Below are 20,917 nucleotides of genomic sequence, written 5' to 3'. Positions count from 1 at the left end.
TGATATGGTTTGGACATTAGTTTTGTTTTGCTGCTAAATGCTTACACGCACAATTCATACATTACCTTGATTTTCTGTGTTAATCAATCACATTAATGATGCTGAGTGATGTTTTTTTACAACATATTCTCTTCCCTAAACATTTGCAAAATTTTGAGCTAATGTGAAAAGGCACCTCTGTTGACAGTTCGAGTAGAATCACGTTATAAAGTGTGAGCTTTTTCTCTAAAACTGAACTACTCAGAAAATAACAGTTTGAGTCACATTTGCTAAAATCAAAAGTGAATTATCTGCTCATGACATTTAGCAAACGTTAGCATAAACAGAGCCAAAACCACTCAGTAGAAAATTTCACCCGTCCTGAACCCATCGGTGTCAGCCGGTCTGTTCAAGTCCATCTAGGTTCAGAATTACAGGTAAACAACATACTGTGTTAAATGTTTTTAAAGAAAAGACTGTATGGGGAGGGTCAACTTGTTTAGTAAAACTGTTTTCATTATTACAAAATCTGATGATTATCTTCTCTTTTAATCATTAATACTTTGTACTATAAAATGCCCATTACAATTTTCAAAGCTTCAAAGCCTTTTTTTTTGTTTGACAATAAAAAATAGTCCAAAAAACAAAGAAAAGCAGCAAGTTCTCACATTTAAGAAGCTGAAATTATTAAATGTTTGGCATTATTACTTCATAAATGACTTTAATATTTCAGCTCTATAGTACATGTATGCTGTGTCCTAATTTCTGCCAGACTAAGATGCTGATTAGAGAGAAACTGGGACAAATGACAACAAAAAAGTAAAACATGACCAACAGCAGTTAAATTTTGATGAGCGTAGTGATTTTTTTTAGGTAATATGGGTCATGTAAATTCTACAATGCGTGTGTTTAGTGACATTAAAGTATATTTGCATGAGAGGAGTCTTGCTCAAATATCTTCAGGGTGACAATGAACTTGATAGCTTTTCTAAACCACGGGTAGAAAAAAGCATATATCAGTGGGTTCAAAAAAGAATTAAAAAACAACAGCCAGGACACAAAAGCCCAAGATGGGGCACCGTTTGACATGTCCTGTCCTGCAAGTGAAGGATAGTAAAAAGGACAGAAACACAGCAGAAACACAAGAATCACAATACCCAGAGTCCTGGCTGCTTTCTTCTCTGATTTCGTTGCTGTGACTCTTATGGTGCCGTTGGGAACAGCTGAAATATGAGACTGCATGACACGAGCCTGAGACACCGCCACAACAAACACTCTCATGTACAGAACTAGGATGACAGCGCAGGGGCCGATAAAAGTGAACACAAGGTCGACAGCTCCCGAGACGTGGCTAATCACAACCAAACACTCCCCATAGCAGGAGTTATGCCTGTCTGGCTCCCTAAAATGGTCTGTTAAAATCAGCCCATTATAGAAAAGTGAACAGGCCCAGCACAGACACACAGACACCTGAACTCTGCTGTGAGTGATTTTGTTGGGGTACTGCAGAGGATGACAAATAGCAACATAACGATCGATGCATATGAGCACCATGTTTCCCACCGAAGCTGAGGTGAGAGTGAAGCCGATAACGTAAGACGCAGCACACATGTGGTCACCGAGCAACCAGCAAGTCTCTATGAAACGCATAGTGTCAATGGGCATCACCAGCAGCCCAACAAGGAAGTCAGAGATGGCGAGGGAGAGGAGGATCAGGTTGGTGGGGCTGTGAAGCTGTCTAAAGTGGGAGATGGAGATGATAACCAGCAGGTTAAGAGTCACAGTGAGCATAGCGATGAAGGAGAGCAGGGCGTAGAGGATGACGGCCTTGGTTCTAGGAGGCATCGTGCCCCTGCAGGATGAGTTCAGGAGATGAGGGTAGCAGAGCTCAGCTTCTTCCAGACCCTCCATCACCTAGAGGAGAGATGATGGTCTGAACCTGCCGGGCTCAAGCAGCACTCTGATCATACGAAACATTTTGCAGCTCATTTATCTCTGACTGCACTCCTTGCTCTTCAACTCCCCAGTCATCGTCTTCATCACCGTCTCCTCTCTTCGCTGGCTTGTGTCCACTGAATCTGTACCCTCATACTTCTACCTCCTCCCTCTATTGTCAGCCTATTCCGTCTCCCTTGCGGCCTCCCTCCTCTTCCTCAACTCCCCCTTACTTTTTCCCTCCTCCCTTTTCATACCTGGCTACATGATGCAACATATTGCTTTCATGCAACAGATGGAGACGTTTTCTCTGAAATGGGCAACTTTCTTATAGTTTTAGAGGAGATAGAGGAGAGTCTTATCGAATACAACTCACTTTCACAGATGTACTGTTTGGGTTTTGCAGTTACATGCGTTGTGACTTACTTTCAGACCAAAAACAAAGTCTCAAAAGGAGGATTGACATGCCTATTATTTTGTCTGTGGTTAGATGGAGAGAGAGATTTATTTGACCATAAGAAGTCTAACTCCCTACATACGTTTCAAGCTGTCTGGGATAAAGACATAATAAAGCTAAAAGCTCATTTCTTTCCTTTTTTCAGTGCAGAATGTTCCAGAAAACCTTAATGGTGGCTCACCATGGACCGCACAGTCGTACCGCATCAACCTTTTAAAGCCTAGAGGAAATCAGTGTCTGTAATCTGGTTTTGTGGGAAATCCATAGACATAAGTTAAAGCCTAAAGTTTCCAAAACTGGCCAACTAGCCTTCACATTTTTATGACCGTCTCCCATTGAGTAAGAGAGCAGCACAGTCATTACAGCAGTCATATGCTGACCTGTTCTCTCCCTTGTGAGGGCAAATGACACTCAAACACCAATTTTAAACCACCCCTGGGGTTGAGTGCAAAAAAGCTACTTCACATTTCACTGTTGTAGCAGGACTGGCGGTGGACGAGGACTATAGCACTGGGTTTTAGCCATGCTGGATCCACTCAGGTCTCATCTCTGCGGCTCTGCGTGGATTTCAGTGGTTCTGAAATGACTCGGAAAATTGTTGTAAATGTATCAACGAGAGTTTTGATTATGGGTTAATGCTCATTTGAAATCCGCTACTATCAATGGTCACAGCTTTAGGCCAATTCACCACACTTTACTTAGACTGTTTGCTTCTGCTTACCTGGATAATATCATTATAGTTGTGCCCAACTATACATTGATAATTGGACTCAACATTTCAGCCAACCTGAATAGTCATAGACACACACAGTGTGTGGTTTATTGCTTCAGCCAAGGGAAGATTTACCACCAAATATGGCCTCAAACAGACAAGAGGATGTTCATAGTGCAGACTATCTACTACCACTTTATCCCCAACTTTTGCTGACTAGTACCTCAACTGATCTCACCAACCAGGGAGCCACAGTTTGAAACCAGAGTTCAGAGCAGCACCAGCACGTATCTGAGAGTGAAAGTTTACACATATCTTTGCTCTAGGTAGCTGCGTTAATCAGGATACTCATGCAACCATTTTGAACTTGTCGGTGTTTATCTGTTTATCTTTTTCCAGAGATGCCGTAGCCTCAGGATGTTAATGACACATATGGAAGTCAGTGTGGGAAGATTGTGACTCAATAGTAACAACACAGTCTAGGGCCCTGCTGTTAGTTTGTTCAGGATGTGGAGCTCAGCCTCGGTTGCTTCCATTGTGTTTGCTTTATTGTGTGTTTGTGTGCTTCAGCAGGTTTGTATTAAGCTGATGTAATTGAGCTGAGAAGATACTTAATACTTCTGTTAGTGAGACAATGGTTTAAATACTCTATATTTGGCCTTTTTACTGTTCTTTAGAGCCACCTATCATCACTTTAACATTTTCTGTTTGTACTACTTTTACCTTGGTGTTGGTAGAAAAACTGTGTGAGGATAAAATGTAGCAAACTGTGCATCCTCTGCTGAGAAGACAATTTCAGGGACTGATGCCTTATCAGAAGCTGATCTTGTTCATTAGACACTATTAATTAAATGGCATATTCAGTCAGTATACACTTGTACTCCCAGTTTCTTCCTGTGTGAACTCTTTGTAGCGATGCATGAATGCAAATGTTCCACTTTCCAACAATTTAGTAACAAGTTGTCGGATAGCAGAAAATTGCATTTAGTCCTCTCTACCTTGCTTGTGTGTGTGTGTGTGTGTGTGTGTGTGTGTGTGTGTGTGTGTGTGTGTGTGTGTGTGTGTGTGTGTGTGTGTTTTCATGTGACATATTTTCATTTTCTGCTCCCTACTTTTGAAATACAAGTACATTCATGTTTCCTTTCCCAGCTGTGGTCATGGTTTACATGTGAAGAGGGAATATGGTTGCATCATGTGTTGATGTTAAAGGGTGTGTTTGTTTATTAACACCTTTGACTGGAATTCACTTGTGTAACATGCCCCTCAGGTGCTTGACACAGCCATCTATTAACTTGTTTTTCTATGTTTCCCCTAAGATACTGATGGGTTTGATGATGATGATGATGATGGTCCTAGATGATGCAAAATACAGTGGAACTTAACATTGAGGTCACCGGCTACATAATATTTATACAAAGCTAAAATTACTCCCGTAATCAATATAACTTTACGATCAGTTTTACTACATTACATTTGTCTGATGGAATTACAGCTGTTTTGCATCCAAAATCAACCACCATCATATAAAATATGAACATTAATTAAATGGGTTTAAACTAGCAACTATAAATGGGGACATTATAAACAAACCATCAGTGGTGGTTGATGCTGGTTAATTTTTATACTCTGAACCATGAATGTTCTTCAGACTGTACAAAACTCAAGTGTATTTACTGATACAGAATATACCAAAGCTAAATTGAGTGCAGGACCTTTACTTAGGTTCACATTTCTCCAAGTCTGTCTTAAAGCAATAGTCAGGTGCCCAAATAGTTTTCTTGCTGTAATCATTCCTCCTGTTCATACTGACCTTTAGAAGATCTCTTCATAATACACTTTCAAGGTAAGACAAAATGCACAGTCCTTGTTTTGAGCAAAATGTATTTAAAAGTTTATCTGATGATAAATATGAGGCTTTAGCCATTTGAGTTAGTCACATAAAGTGGATATTTTCCACAGTCTTTTGGTTACATCCACACTGGAAACCTAATAGAAAGAATCATGTAGAACATCTAAAGATGTCTGAATTTAAGTGTTGAGTCCTGTGAGAAGCTGCAGCGGGATGGTAGGATCCACAAAGCTGAAGCTATGGTAAGATTGTACTGCGCTCAAATATGTTAAAAAAAGCATCTTAAAAAGGTTGAAAAACATAGCAAGCCTACCCTTTAATAATACATCTTTATTTATCAGCGCTGTTGATTTCTTTTCAGACTTTCCCCATTTTATCAAGCCCAATAAACGTCAATCTGTTTCTCTGATTGTTGGCTGTGACAGGTGATTAATTTGGTATATAAAGAGAGTTCGTAAGCTATTGGCACACAATGAGTTTGTTGAAATAAGTGAGTTTATCATCATCTAATTTGTCAGTTCAGTTCTTAAAATGATTAAGATACATTTACTTTACTGTTCTGTAGTACAATAAACCATAATCTGTATCATATGTTCATCACCATCTATCAACATGATTTATTGTTACATCAACAGATTTTGTATTGACAGTGTCCGGTTATACAATGAAGGCGTTCTTCACTGATGTGTTGCTGCCATCTGTTGATGATGAACACTAACTGACTCAGTAATGCATCAGACTCGGTGGTTTGAACTGAAAGTTTGCAGTGATGCTGTTTGTGCTGCAGCTTCTCTGTCTGAAACCCATCAGTGCTGCAGAGCCAAACCTTTACTGACTCCTGGAGCAGAAACTCAGTGGTCGTGTGGTTAATCAGACACTAGATGGCACTGTTGGTAAAGCGGTCAACACTCATCTAAAATATCTTTGATGACTTAGTGCACTTACCGCTTCTAGAAATCACCGTCTTAAAAAGACATCCAATTTAAAAACATCTTATAGAGAGCATGGAAAAGCTTTTAAAGACACATGAACACAATATTTAAAGAAGCATTCTTAAAATTACTTAATTCTATCAGCCAATTTGCTATGTTTTATGTTTGAAAACCTTTTATAATCTTATGTTTCTTGCAATATTTTTAACCTCTTTACATCACCTGGACTGCCCACACTAATAACTTGCACTGTTCTGTCCTGTTCTGAGTACTTTTTTTAGAAATGAAATCTGTTATTGCTTTTCACATTTCGAGGAGAATTACGACCTGTGCAGCAGACAAGATGTGGAGAGCAAATCAGTCAGAATTTAATTGTGTTTTACTGAGCTCAAATATGAATATATATTGTTTATTATATAAAAGTGTGATGATTAAGATCCATACTTGAAACAAACAAACAAACAAACATTATTTAATAATTACTGGTAATTTAATGCAAACATATTGGGATTACCTGGAAAAGCATGAATACTTTTGTTTCTTAGTATGGAAACAATGCTAATAGATAATATTGACTCTATGGTTATATCGTATGTTATTCAGAATACGCCTTACTTTATATAACAAGTGTCCTACTTTACTGATTTAGGTTGATTTAGGTCTTGTTTTTTTTCCTTTTTACTACCATATGATTTTATTTTAGGCATTAATGCTTGCATGCTTTTATACAGAATTATAGTTGCTACAAAATAACCCCTAATTCTCTTACCCCAAACAATAACTAGCAGCCTAAAATAAGAAAAGCAATAGCTTCTGGCCTTGGTGTCCTTCTAATATTGCAGTGACTGCTGAGAAGGGAACGGTATTAATCTCAGGGAAAAAGACAGATGGGGTATTTTTAGAGAGGTTAAATTGCTCTGTGGAAGAGGGCGATGTCGTCCAGAAGATGAGTTTTCAGTCAAAGAGGGAGGACACAGACAGTCAGGGCTCTGCTGGGCAGGACGGAGGAGACTGAAGGTTGGAGAACTGAGCGGCTGCTACGTGCAGGATTCCATCTTAGTCTGAATGTAATCTGCTGCAGATCTCGTCCTGTGTCCCTAATATCAAGGCTGGAGAAAACTAAAATGTGCTTTAGGTCACCTTTATTTACTGTGTTATTCATTTGGTCTTCAGCTGAAGTCTGGAAATGAGGGTCTGAGTTGAACTATAGCTGGTTTTGGTTAGAAAAGAATGATTACTGGGCATTTTATAACAGTGAAATTACAAGAAGTTGATGGATCAGCCATCTCTCATAGAAAATATGTAACTGTTTGTATGAAAATAAGTGTTTTCCATTTGATATTTACTGAGAAGAGCAGACATTACTTCAGGGCATTTTAAGTATAATAAGTAAAAACATGACCAAAACTTCACTCTAACCAAAATAACTAACAAGACCAAAGTGACCTAAAGCTGATGAAAATTATATCTTTGTTGTAATTAGACATAAATACAATCTTACGGTTATATTTTCTTAAGAAAACAGGCTTGTCACTTTTCATAGGATGTTATTTAAATGTCTGGTTTTCATACAGAATTTTATCAACCATATTTAATGGTCATGAGAAACTGTTGGAGACACAAAGAAGCACTGCGGTTGTCTTGTTTATGGCGAACACCATTCTTCTTTTTCTTGTAACCACATCATCACTGCTCTGTCTCAAATAAAACTGCACAAAAGCTTTTAATCCACAGTTTAGCTGAACTGTAACTTCTTAAGTGTTACTTCAGTGCGAACATCTCGGTAAACTTTTGATTCCGTTTAAATTAAAAACATGTTTGTGATAAAATTTAAAGAATCACTTTTAACAATATCATCAGATACACCGGTTGAGTGAAAAGTGAAATCATTTAATATTTGTGTTGAAGGGATATAACTTTTCTTTTTTTTTTTTTGATAGTTTGTAGATAGTTTTCTCCCATATGCTTCAAATGTCACGAATCTGTTTGTCAAGTGTAACCAATTTATATTTTATTTATCTCAATATACACTCTAGAAAAAAACTTTTTTGACCCCTAAAGCTATAAGAAAGTTGCTAAAAGGTCCTAAAATTACCATTACCATGACAATGTCTGACTCAAAAACAAGTAATTGGTTGGACTATCAACTCCACTTTATTTATATAGCAATTTAGACACAACACAGTTGATCCAAAGTGTTTTATAGCAGGATAATTTGTTCTTTAATGTGTTGAATGGAACAAATTTGAAAATCAACTCAGCTGGTGTTTTGTAGATATTTTCAGGTCGGAATATAAAACAGAATAATATTACCATGGTGCAAACAAAACTATATTTTAAAGTAAGTTAAAGTATATATTTAGTTTATAGTGGGAAATGTATAAATAAAATGAGTTTATTATGTTCTTGTGAATGTGTGAAAAAGGTTATAAACTCCCGAACACACACAAAGGGACACACATGGATGCCCACACATTAACACACCACATTTCACCCAGTTTCTCTTCCACACACCGCAGCCTAATTGATTCTCATTTTAATTATGCTGACCCAGACTCCGTCTCTCTTCTCCACTGACAACAAAAACCAGCGCAGGCCGGCAGTCTGCCTCTCACACTGTGAGGATGACACCTCCGTCTCCTTACAGAGGGAAGAGTTGAGGATCCACTTTGATGTGGCTCCCCTGCAAAGGAAAGGTCAAAATAATAAATGTAGGCCCAATTGATGGGTTGGCAGGGGGGCGAGGGGGGTTCAGAGCTGATTTTTGGACGAGTGCTCCCCTAAAGGCGTAATGCATTCATACAGTCAGGCATGGCCAAAGAAGGAAACAGCATGAGTCCTCTTTCCATGAAAAGGTTGATATAAATCTGCAGTTGAGCCTGGCTCCTTCTTCCCACTCTTTCTGGGACCCATCGCTCTCTTCTTTCTCTCTCAAACACACACACGTATGAAAGAATACTCAAAACTCACCCCTACATATGCATCACCTCCTCCCTCACCTTCACCGAGAGAGGTGAAGCAGATCATCGTGGATCAGAAACCCTTCAGAACGCTGCTCTACCTCGCTGATCCTCACAGCAAGACACCTTTGATTCAAGAGTAAATAAACCCAGAAATACACAAATGTTTGAATATGTCTTTGAAGATTCCTCAGGTTACAGGATATCTGTTAGTAAGGCAAGCAAGCTACACCATGTCCAGTGACCTTTGACCTTCTGTCCATCTTAACAGAATCTTGCTCTGCAGCCTCGGAGCATTTTTTTATATTCTAGTGAAGAAGATCCCAACATACTCGAAGATGCAAAATATTTGAGGCTAGTAATATGTAATGTGCTCATAATGATACACAAGACATCAAGAATTCTCCACTGATGTGTGGTGAGGAACAACCTTTGAGATATTTTACTTCAGTAAGTGTAGAAATACCTCAAAAAAACAAACAAAAAAACTGTTACAAGTGAGAGTAGTGAATCCATACTTAGCAGAAAAAGTCATTAAGGTAGTAAAAGTATTAATAGAGAGTTATTTTATTGGATTGTTTTATGCATTTATGTGTAAGTATAATACATTTAAGTTTTAGCTGGAGCTAAAATAACCACTTTATATATTTTTTGGTAGAATTTCATTTAATATTCTATCACATTTTATATCATTATATGATTTTTTTGTGTGTAGAATAACTAACTACACCTGTCAGATACATCCAGTGGAGAATATTTATATAACAATATTTCACTCTGAGTAAAATTAGCTTTAATGAAAATACTAAAGTCATGCACAAGTACGTTAAAACTTAAGTTCAGTGCCCGAGTATCCTAGATGTCGATTGATTAGTCGATCGAAAACTAATCACCAACTATTTTGATAATCAATTAATCGTTTTGAATCTTTTTTTTTTTAAGGAAAAATGCTAAAACTCTTTTGTTTCAGCTTGTCAAATGTGAATATTTTCTGGTTTCTTTAGTTGTATATGATAGTAAACTGAATATTTGGGTTGTGGACTGTTGGTTGGGACAAAACAAGACACTTCAGGTTGCATCTTAAGCTTTGGGAAACTGTGATCAACATTTTTCACAATTTTCTTGATAATGAAAATAATTGTCAGTTGCAGCTCATCTGTAATATGGGAAAATGCTTACCTGGAGACAGGTTAAGAGGAAATTTAAAGGACATGTTGGGAACGTTCCTAGTTTAAACTTTATATATATAAAAGAAGTTATCTAATTAAGTAAAAGTATAAATACCAAAATACCTTCAAATCACTCTAAAAACAGAATAAGTGGCTCAGATTTGAGTTTGAGTGTATTTTCAGTTTGGGGTAGAGGTAGCCTCCATGTTGTTTTGCATGTTATAGATAATTATGCCCTTAATTGGTTTGCATTTTATTGATCCTATCATTTGTCATTTCTTTCCACTAAACTATAAATGCAAAGCACGCTGAAATACTTAGCAGCCATTAATTAACTGTGCTTTAAAATCCAGAGTCTTGCGTGTTTCCATCCGAAGACAAGCCAGACATTATATGACCCTGTTTGTAGGCCCACCGCAGTGAGCAGCACACTGATGACAAACACGCACATAAACACGAAATATGATTATTTTCCACAGACAAACGCAATTTCCTGATCAGCCACAACGATCCCAGTGAGCCGCGCTAAGATGCGCATTCACACTGAGCTGCAGCTTCCTCCGGAGGACGGAGCCGCTTCAGGCTGAATTACATGCGCAGTCCTGCCGTGAATCACACATCACCACGGCAACCGGCGGTCACACCGAGTGCCCGTCAGCATCAGTGGGGTCCGATCCCATCTACAGGCGACCGGAGAACAGAGAAAACCACCGTAAGTTCTTCTTCTCTTTTCTGCTTTCATATTTCTGGGACTGAAGCCGACTGATTTTTTTAAGATAGTGATGTGTTTGCGGGTAAAATGCTGGAGCTCCTCTGCGGAATATCTCGCTATATGAGACATGTTTCTTCACATGGTTGTGATTTGTAGTGCAGGTAATTCATTATGATTAATCTGCTGTGGAGAATGAATGAATCTTTATTCTGTTGTTACTGGGACTGTCTCCCTGACAGGCTGTGTTATAATTTGCTCTACCTCCACATAAAGGCTACAGTTAAATACCTATCTATTAATTGTCCTTTATGGCTTTTGGCAACATTAAGTAGAGTCCACAACTCATTAAGAAGAAGTGGATAGTCCTCATTAAATAGAAAAGGTGCACCATGGGATTTAAGAGGCAAGAAAACAGGCTTTAGCAGCTGGAATAACACATAATTCAGACCTATAATTTAATGGAAAATCAATCTTTTTCTCTATTTCACATGGACAGGCTGTTACTGTAGATGTGTCTCTGATTCCTGGTTACACTGCCTGTATGTCTTGTCGCAGCAGTCTTCAATGCAGCAAGTTCAGATATGCATGACCAGTGAACCCTGAAGAACTTGAGAGGCACAGGCAGCAAACAGCCCACTCTTTCCTATTCATAACACCGCTCGTATTCACCTTTTGGAAGCTGTGTCTTCCCTGTCCCGTCTGTGGATAATTATATGTCAAAATATGTTAAATCAATCATCATTCTCATAGTTACATTTTTCATATAGAGGCTATTGTTTGTAAGATGTCACTGTGCATTTAAAAGCTGTCGTTTGCAGCTCTTCCATTCGCTCGGCGTGTTTTCTGTCAGAGTGTGGGAACAGTGAGTGTTTGACAGCAACACTCGGCTCATTTGTTAATCACAGATTCGGGATGATTCATCGTTCCCACACTTCTCTCCAACTGTGGGGATGAAAATGGTGGTCAGCACAGATGATCACTTTATCCACCCACATGCACAGACACCAAGGATACCGGATATGTAGCCTTGAGTAAAAAACTCATTCAAGATCCTTTGAACCACCTGACAAATGCTGATCTTTAACTGCTTGTAATATAAAAGCAGATGTGCATCTTCGTCTTTTCCATCATTTAGAGGTGATTACTTTGCACCAGTGTTGAAGGCCGCCTGTGTGTACGGCTGTTGTTGGTTGAAATCCTACAATTGATGGTGTGTTAGAGTTTCTCAATCAACAGAAAATATTATTTATCCTCAGTAGATGTGTCCAGTAGGCCTTTGCTAATGACCCAGTATCTCCATTACCAGAAACACATTTCCTGCACATCAGAGACTTCTCCTGGAACATAAAAACTGTAGCCCCCCCTTTGGCGTGTATCATCATTGTGAGTCATTGGCGTCAGTGGGCCCGTGGGGTCTTTGGCTGGGGAAGGTGTTCTGTTGCACTGTGTGAATGAGATAAGTGGCTCCTCACCTCTTCCCTCCACATTTAGATGATCGTTTGATCGAGGAGAGAAAATAGAATCGTCATAAATATTAAAAAGAAGAGCTTGAAGGAGGAGATGCATCTGAGATATATATATATATGATGAATCACACGCAGTAGTTATGAAATGTGATTACTCTAGACTGTTGATTTGATAAACAGGAAGAAAGCCGACTTTCCCTGTGAGGATAGTTGCAAAAACAGTCTGAAGTCATTTACATACGCCCCCACTTTAACCCACATAATTATAATTCCACTAACCATAACGTCATGTAATTATTCAGCAGTTAATTAGCGATTATTAAAGGAATAGTTCGACTTTTTGGGAAATACACTTACATGCGTTCTTACTGAGAGAGAACACAAATAATAGATGATACAACTCTCTGGTCTGAATGGCAAATATGAAGCTACAGCCTGCAGCAGGTTAGCGTAGCTTAGCACAAACGCTAGAAACAGGGGGAAACAGCTAGCCTGATTCTCTCTAAAGGTGACAAAATCTGCTTACCAGCACCTCTAAAGCTCACTATTGATCCATATCTCGTTTGTGTAATCTGTGTTATCAAACACATAAGAGTAGAATGACAGGTTGTGGTTGTATACTGGTTATGTGCTGGACTTGGGTGGAAGCATTTAGTTAGAGTTACTGCTCCCAGTCAAGAAATAGTCTGGCACTGAACTCCCCGTAAAATGGCAAATTGTTGTCTTTACACTTTAGATTTTGTAGGGATTAAACAAATAAAAAATATGTGTTAATTAAGCTATTATTGAGCTTTAGAGCTGCTGGTAGTCAGATTATGTTACTTTTTACAGAGCCAAGCTAGCTGTTTCCCTCTGTTTCCAGTCTTTGTGCTAAGCTAAGCTAACCGGCTGCTGCTGTAGCTTCACAGACATGTGAGTGATATCCATCCTCTCATCTAACCCTCAGTAAGGAATCAAACAAGTGCATTTCCCAAATTGTTGAACTATTCCTTTAATGCATCTTTCAGAAACTCAGAAAATGCATGTCAGAACAGGCTATGCTCAAAGTTGTGGTTTTCCTATCATGTTTTTATTGTGTTTTATTCAATTTACCAGGCTAAATGTTTTGACAGAGAGATTTCTTAAATTTTAATTCTCTGCTTGTTTTGGTACAATCTGTATCACTCTTGTCCTGTCCTGTTTTTTCTCATCACACTGTCCTCTTCTACATCTTCTTTTGTGAGCTACCAGCAGCGCAGTCACATTTGTTTACAAAGCACACCATCAGAGTCAGTCTGACCTGAGCTGTCTGTCCCCGCTGCCCAGATCTGTCCAGGAATTTTCAGGCAGGCGAGCAGCCATGGTGAAGCTGGGCAGCAATCTCTCTGATAAGCAGGAGAAACAGCCGTCTGCGGACGACGGCTTTGATAACATCCCCCTAATCACACCCCTGGAGGTCAATCAGCTCCAGCAGCCATTCGCAGAAAAGGTACGCAAGGCCTATTATGTCTGTGTTTGTGAATCTGTTTATGTGCCTGTTTATGTTTGTTTTTCTCTAAAATACTGTGTTTCCAAGTAGCACGCGCTGGCCACAACACACCATGCATTACAGCATTACAGTCATGGCCAACACATTACGGCTCACTGCAGAACACGTGTGGACAAACAGCATTAAAATTCATGTGGGCGTACTTACCTTCTCAGCAAAAGTTCCAACACTGAGGCTGCTGTATTTACCTTCCCTTACCTGCCATCACAGGTTAAAACCTTGGCACCAGCCCATACTATCTAAGCACCTCTTTGAATACATAATGCAACAAGAAAGCCCTGAGAATCATATTTTGGTTGGATGATATACTCAACAGCACAGGATGTTCCACAGACTGATCAGATGGTGGTGAAACATTACCATAAAAACCACTTTGCAGCTCCCAAATGTCTTTTTAAGGCATCGATTAAAACTGGCTGCTTTTGCAAATGACGCTCATGTATTTTTAGACATGCAAAATAGTGTTTTCAGTAGATACACCGAACACAACACCATCCATCAACTGTAATGTATAACAAATAATGGCTAGTAAGGAAATCTGAGCTGTTTTTCCCGCAGAGTCACATTGACAGTATGTTGTCTCAGGTCATTGTGAAGACATCGACACAGTACCAGCTGCAGCAGAAGAAGAACAAGTTGTACGTGCCCAACATCAAGAAGCTGAATATCAACTTCTACAGTGATGTTTCAGAGAAAGTTAAGGTACAAAAACAACCTGATGGGTTATAAGAGTATTGAGAAACGGACTGAAACAATGTCAGTTTTGATCTTTGTTCATGGTGATTTGCTGAAATTAAGAAAAATATTGATTATTATCATTTAATGTATATACATGTGTGTGTGTGTTATCGCCCAGATCACAGGTCTGATCCTCATCACTTTGGCCTTTCTGACCAGCCTGCTCCTCCTACTCATGTACAAAGCCATGTGGTATGACCAACTTACCTGCCCAGAGGGTTTCATCCTTAAGGTAGACGACACACACACACACACACACACAAACACACACACACACATTGACCTAGGTCACCTTTGGGGACATTACATAGACTTACATTCATTTTCTGGAGACTTAATCTAACCCTAGCCTTAACCACTGACCCAAAAATCAGCGTAGCAAATACATGTTCACTGTCCTTGCAGAAAACTGATTCTGCATAAACACACACTCAAGCATGTGTCTGCACATCCATGTACATACAGATACATAAACATGTGGATTTACATGACTTAGAGGCAGAAAGGAAATGTAAATATGCCCATAGCAGAGATCAGTAGAAACAGCTCATATCAGAGTCTTGTCCTTGGATATCAAAGACTACTTATTGCATTATCCAGTCCAAAGCAGTCTGTGCGACACCCACTCAAATGGTACTTAACACGGTCTACAATGCTGCTCATCTGGTGCTTTGTTTCTCGGCACACCCTCACATCAGTCACTTGAGCAGGATTCTCTGAACACTGGAGCTGGAAACCCAAACTCATTATCTCCCAACAACACCTTGGAGGCATCGTGTACCGAGCCGGCGCTGCCACGCATGTTAGTTAAAGAGCCTGTCTCGCAGAAGAAAATGAGAGAGTGGGAGAGGAAAGAAGGGAGAGGGAGCGACGCAGCCTGCTTTCTGGTCAGGCAGAGATTGGGATGCCCGCCTGTGAATCGGAGGGGTCTTTAATTAGGGCTGAGCGTGACTAAACTGTGATTAAAGGCTTAACAGTGAGGGGGGAAGCAAGGAAGGGAAGGAGGGAGGGAGGGGGCCTTCCGGCAAGGCTTTTGAAGTTTTTGCCGGTTACAGTTGCTTTCAGCATTTTTTCCTGCTAATGCGTTGTTGGAGACATAAAAAGAGGAGTGAGGATGGAGGATGGAGGGCGGCGTAGTCACTGCTGTGCTTTTGAGATGTGCAACTCCTCACTGTGAGGGAAGGTCAGGTAGTGGATCCTTGAAGGGAAACTCTTGTGAGGTCAACACAACTCAGAGTGCTCTTCCCCAAACATAACATCAGGGTGGACGTTCAGTTTGTTTGACTTAATTCACCCACAGTGTCTCATGATACACGACTTTTCTCTCCTCAAAAAGCACATGTGAAGTAAACTAAACTAAATTGACTTTTCTTCTCTGAGCTGAGCCTGGCAGCTGTGGCCTATTAGTAATATAAATCTTTAACTAAGTGTGTGCTCAGTGATTAAGAGGAACTTAATACTTCAGGAGGCATTTTTACTCCCCTGATCTGATTTGTAGAAACATTTGCTGCGCATGTTAGTAAAGTTCCATTAAGATTTATTGTATGTAAGGATGTGTATTTCTCTGTCCTCAAACAGTGCATCCTACACTTCTTAATAAACATCAAGATAAATGCTTGTTTGTACAGTGTTTAGACACCATTTTCTACTGATAAAGGTTGTGTATACACACATTTTGCCAGTTTTTTAATTTCAGGAACTTAAAACCTGTGACCTGAAACTAAAACTTTATTGCACAAACTTTGAAGAATTTGTGAGGCTTTGGTGCTAATTTCTTCTTTGCATTTTTGTTGTATTTTAAGAATCGTAACGCTTCAGAAATGAAATCCAGTTGGTGACCCAAAATGCTTTCTGCTTCCCTGCACTTACAGTACTTCTGTTGTTTTACTTTTTGCTCTACTGTGCATTTCTGTCCATGATTTCTCTATAAACTTGTTTCATTTACTTTTTATAGATATAATATTTTTTCCAGCAGTGTGCATCCAAAAGTTTTCCAAACCCTGCATTATCCTCTGGTGCACTTCTTGATTTGAGCTTGAAAGTTTTTTTCTTGGCCTTGGAAATGGTAATTTGACAGAATAATCTAGACTCAAGTGAGAAAATGTAAAATTATTCTGTCAAATATTTTAATTTGGTGCAGCCACTTCCAACCCTCTAATCTCCCTGAAAGCGTGTCAGGGCTCGGATGTCATCATTTTTCCAACGCACATCCTGTAGTTTTGCCTAACAGCTGTCACTGCAAACGCAGTAGTACATGGTGGTTACTGTTTTGTGCTTGTTGTACTCGTCCTTCTTGTGATGTGACACTTTAACTCGGCCGACTCCGACCAGCTACTTGGATTTAGAGTCACTTCATGAGCAGGGCTAGTTTCAAGAACTTCTTATGGAGTGTGTTTACATGTGCACGAGTATCCTGGAGTATCCCAGCTATGATTATTAACACCTAATCCTGGTTTCAGAAACTATTTGAAGTACTCTAATAGAATCCAAGATATTGTGACCTTATCCAGGTTTCTAATAACTCTCTGCCATGTGTGTCATCAACTAAAATTACATAGTAGTTCGTCAGTTATACAAAAAATATGATGGTAAATGATGTTGAGTGATGATCAACATGCTGAAAGGAGAAAGTCAGTCATCGCTGCTGTTTTCAGTTACCAGTGAGGAGATGGAGAGGCTAAATCCAGTTCAGACAGCCAGAAACCAAACTGTGTTCATTCTCGATCATTGAGGAAACTCAGTCAGTTCAGAAATATACATGAAGATGTATATTTCATGAAGATGAAGATGTTTAGGATATGCATGAAGATAAGATGTTTAGGAATCAGGACACACCTGCAGCCAAACGATCAGAAACCTGCCTGCTGTTTGATCATGTAAACATATGAATAAGAAGGTTTCTCATGTTCCATGTAAACATCAATATGATCAAAACTAAGATACTAATGTACATGTAAACGCACTCATGGACAGGTGTGTTGGATCATGAACTCTGACTATGAAAGAACCATTTCGTACCCTGTGGATCAATTAATACAGACAAACAGCACCGTTATCAGATACATTTATATGTAAATACAGCCCGCAGTGCACATGCAGTGTCTGCGTCAATAACTACAAGTTACAGAATACAATCTAACATTACTGCCAGACTTTTAGACAGACTAACATTACTGTAGGTTTGAAAAAACACTTCAAGAGAGACAGTTTATGTTAATGTGCATCATCAACATATTGATCATTTCTTCAACAAAGACTCACAGTGCATAAAAATATTAAATGCATGTATTTGGTTTCATGAACTGCACTTCATAACTTGTTCATTTACAAGTCTATAAATCACTATTCATAATCATAATAATAATTAATCATACTTTCTGTTCTAACAGCAGAAGCACTGCACCCCGGCAGCTCTGGAGATGTACTACACAGAGCAGCAGCAGGAGCCGGGTGTCCGCGGCAGCACCAACGCCGGGCTGTACGCCGCCCTCAGCCACCTCAATCAGGTCAAGAGGACTGGGCCTGAGCTGCCATCGCCATGGTTACCAGTCATCAGCGCTCTGAAGGAGGCTGAGATGGCCAAACAAGGCAGCGAGCCACTCAAAGGAGCGCTGGAGGGAGAGGAGTGAAGGTTGCTGATAGAAAAGCATGATGGGAGGTAGCGTAGGTTATTTTTGTGTGTGTTGGTGTGTGTGTGTGTGTGTGTGTGTCTGTGTGTGTTCAGGATGTTTTTTTCTTCCCCCAGACAATCCACAGAAACCTATACTGGTGCGTCAGAACCTTAAATATGTCTGAATATCTGCCAAAATCTGGAATCAGCAACGTAAACCACAAGTTTACTCAACTTCAATCCAGTTATATTCTGTTAATATTTAATACAAGTAAAGACCCAGCTGTGGCAGTGTGTGTATGTGTGAGGATATATATATGTGTGTGTGTGGTGACTTGCTGCGGTTAAAGGCAGGAATGTTATTAAAGTGTGGGAGAATGTGCCTGACTTTTACAGTGTTACTGAGTCATGACTAAACTCTGCCATCTGCATTCTGTATGTGTGTATACACCCGTGTAGAACAACTGTACACTGTAAATGCTTACATACATATGAGTGCACATGTACGTAGAGTATATACGCATCTATGTGCAGTGTGTGTGTGTGTGTGTGCGCGTTGTACAAACTGCATGACTTGCGTACTTGTCTCAGTTCTTGTCTGAGAAAGTTGGAGGTGAGAGAAGAGAAGCAAGGCGAGAGCACGGAGTGAGAAGTGAAGATAACAGGTTTTAATGAGATTACTGCGAGTTTCTCCTCATCGCTGCACCTCGTTATCTCGCTGTCTATTCCAGGGAATGTATGAAATCATCAGTGAGCGTGCTGACAGCTTAACCATTAAGACGAGGAACTATAATTGACCATTTTAAGTTTGCTGAAATGAGTTGATTTGGCATCTTATTATCTCAAGAGTGCAGCTCTGTTGCACTTGTTTTAAAACAGACTCACACAGTTGCTCTGGAAAATATCAAACTATCAAAAATCAAAACTTTAAATCTCTGGAAGTTTTTTTTTGCATTCTCATTATAGATAATTGTGTGTATAATTCCAAAAAAGCAATCAATTTTAAATTAAATGTATCTATCTATATAAAGTAAAGGGGTTTGAATACTTTCCGAAGCTGCTGTAAATCATTTGAAGACTTATTACATATGATGTGAACTACTTCCTGTAACGATGGATAAAACTTGAGAGCGTTTAATGTATTACTACAAAAAAAAAATCGACATTTTAATGATGCTGTATGTTCATATGTGCAAACTGACTGTAAAAACTAACCAATTATGTTCCATCCAAGTTTTGTTACTACGTCCTGTTTTTGATTTATGTCACTGTAAGTATTCTGTAACGCTCTTGTACAGGAAAAGAACATGTACAGTAGAACCACGGAGGTAATGTAACGCTCATCATGACCCTTATATGAATGTATGAGTAGCTGCAGTAGATAGGATTAGTGATTATAATGTACAACCTAAAAGCTTCTTCACGTTTTTCTATTTATTTCATTAACAGACTATTTATCTGTGTGATTATTTGGTGTCTTTCAAATGGAAAAGTTGTGTTTTCAAATCTTTTTTCCCCGATTCATCATATGTATATTCATTTTAAAAGGGAGCAAACATATTACCCACAATTCTCTGATGGGCCTTTTGTGATTTGTTGACCTACCTTTCTCCTCTCTTTTTGTTGCTCAAACACTTTTTTTTTCAAATGACGAAATGTCTTGTTTTGGAACAAAACTCTTCATGCGAGTAGGAAGAAGGTGAGATCACAGCACAGCTTGTCCTCGAGGTTCAGGTGCCAAACATTTACATCAGACACATCTGCTCTGATGTCACCGACTGGACAGAAATAAAATGACTGAAGTGTTGAGTTTTCTCATTCACAACGAGCCCCGTTGATTTAGATTCATCGCCTCTAATGACCTGAATTAATGGTTCACAGAGAACGATGAAACTTTGCCATTAGGTGTTTTTATCCAGGAACTATTGCATGAACTGAAGTTTGAGCTAGACTTTACGTCTTCGCTTATCAGAGGGAAATATCATACTTTTTTACTCCACAACATTTACTCCGTCGACTTTGCAGAATAAGTTTCAACAAACAACAAATATTACACCTTGTAAAATATGATGCATTATCGTAGTATTTCAGTTACCCAACATATTGTATATAAAACAAATCAAATGAGCTCTGCTTTGACCTGCCAAAACTTTAAATGCTTCTTGCACATTTATGCATCATTAATAATAATAAAACACTACTGTATTTCATAATATCATGATTACACAGTGAGATATGTGAGATACTGAGTCAGGAACAAATCAGGAACAGCCTGATAATTAAAACATTTTTTAAGCAGTTCCTCAATAACTCTGAACTGTGTCACATATAGTAAATATTGATAAGTTACTTGAAAACTGAGACGCTATGTTAATGGGACTTTATGTGATAAATGGCTCACAGATATCAGTGAATCAACATACTGACAACTTTATTCAGGCGGTGCTGATTAATGTTGAATCGGCCACGGAGTGACAAAAAACTAACAACTACTCGTTCATTTTTGATGATTTAAATATGACTTTTTTGTGCCTCCTTGAGTAAAGTGAAACATCAAACTACAGAACAAACAAATAGCTACTAACATTTTTACTGAGAATCACAATTAGTTCCTTAATGTCAAACCAAAGATCAGCAGTTATCAGTTAATTCCTGATTCCTTCCACACCCAGGATTATAAACTGTTACCAGTATAACAGTGACAGGGACCATTCTGCAGAATTGTTCATTTTACTTTTGATTCTCACATTTTGCCATAAGCACATTGAACTTTTAGTTGTACAGTAACGGTGTATTTTTTTTTTTTTTACAATCTGGTGTTGCTACTTTAATCTCAAGTAAAGGATTTGAATACTTTTTCCACCTCTGCT

At 39.0% G+C, this 20,917-nt stretch overlaps 2 protein-coding genes across 2 annotated transcripts; one reads left to right on the top strand and one right to left on the bottom strand.

Annotated features, from left to right (window-relative positions):
- Positions 1–120: 120 nt before the first annotated feature.
- Positions 121–1,984, bottom strand: LOC122979670 (trace amine-associated receptor 13c-like). The gene has a single exon (XM_044347324.1). It carries the CDS (start codon positions 1,888–1,890, stop codon positions 898–900), a length of 993 nt encoding a protein of 330 aa, XP_044203259.1. The 5' UTR covers positions 1,891–1,984; the 3' UTR covers positions 121–897.
- An 8,609-nt stretch (positions 1,985–10,593) lies between these two features.
- On the top strand, positions 10,594–19,513 carry caly (calcyon neuron-specific vesicular protein). Its single transcript, XM_044345774.1, has 5 exons — positions 10,594–10,705; positions 13,477–13,639; positions 14,285–14,401; positions 14,556–14,669; positions 17,827–19,513. The coding sequence occupies exons 2-5, from the start codon at positions 13,511–13,513 to the stop codon at positions 18,064–18,066; spliced, it is 600 nt and encodes a 199-aa protein (XP_044201709.1). The 5' UTR covers positions 10,594–10,705; positions 13,477–13,510; the 3' UTR covers positions 18,067–19,513.
- The last annotated feature ends 1,404 nt before the right edge of the window (positions 19,514–20,917 follow it).

The sequence above is a fragment of the Thunnus albacares genome, chromosome 3 (assembly GCF_914725855.1).
Source record: "Thunnus albacares chromosome 3, fThuAlb1.1, whole genome shotgun sequence".
Taxonomy (NCBI): Eukaryota; Metazoa; Chordata; class Actinopteri; order Scombriformes; family Scombridae; genus Thunnus; species Thunnus albacares.
This window is presented reverse-complemented; position numbering and strand designations above follow the sequence as displayed.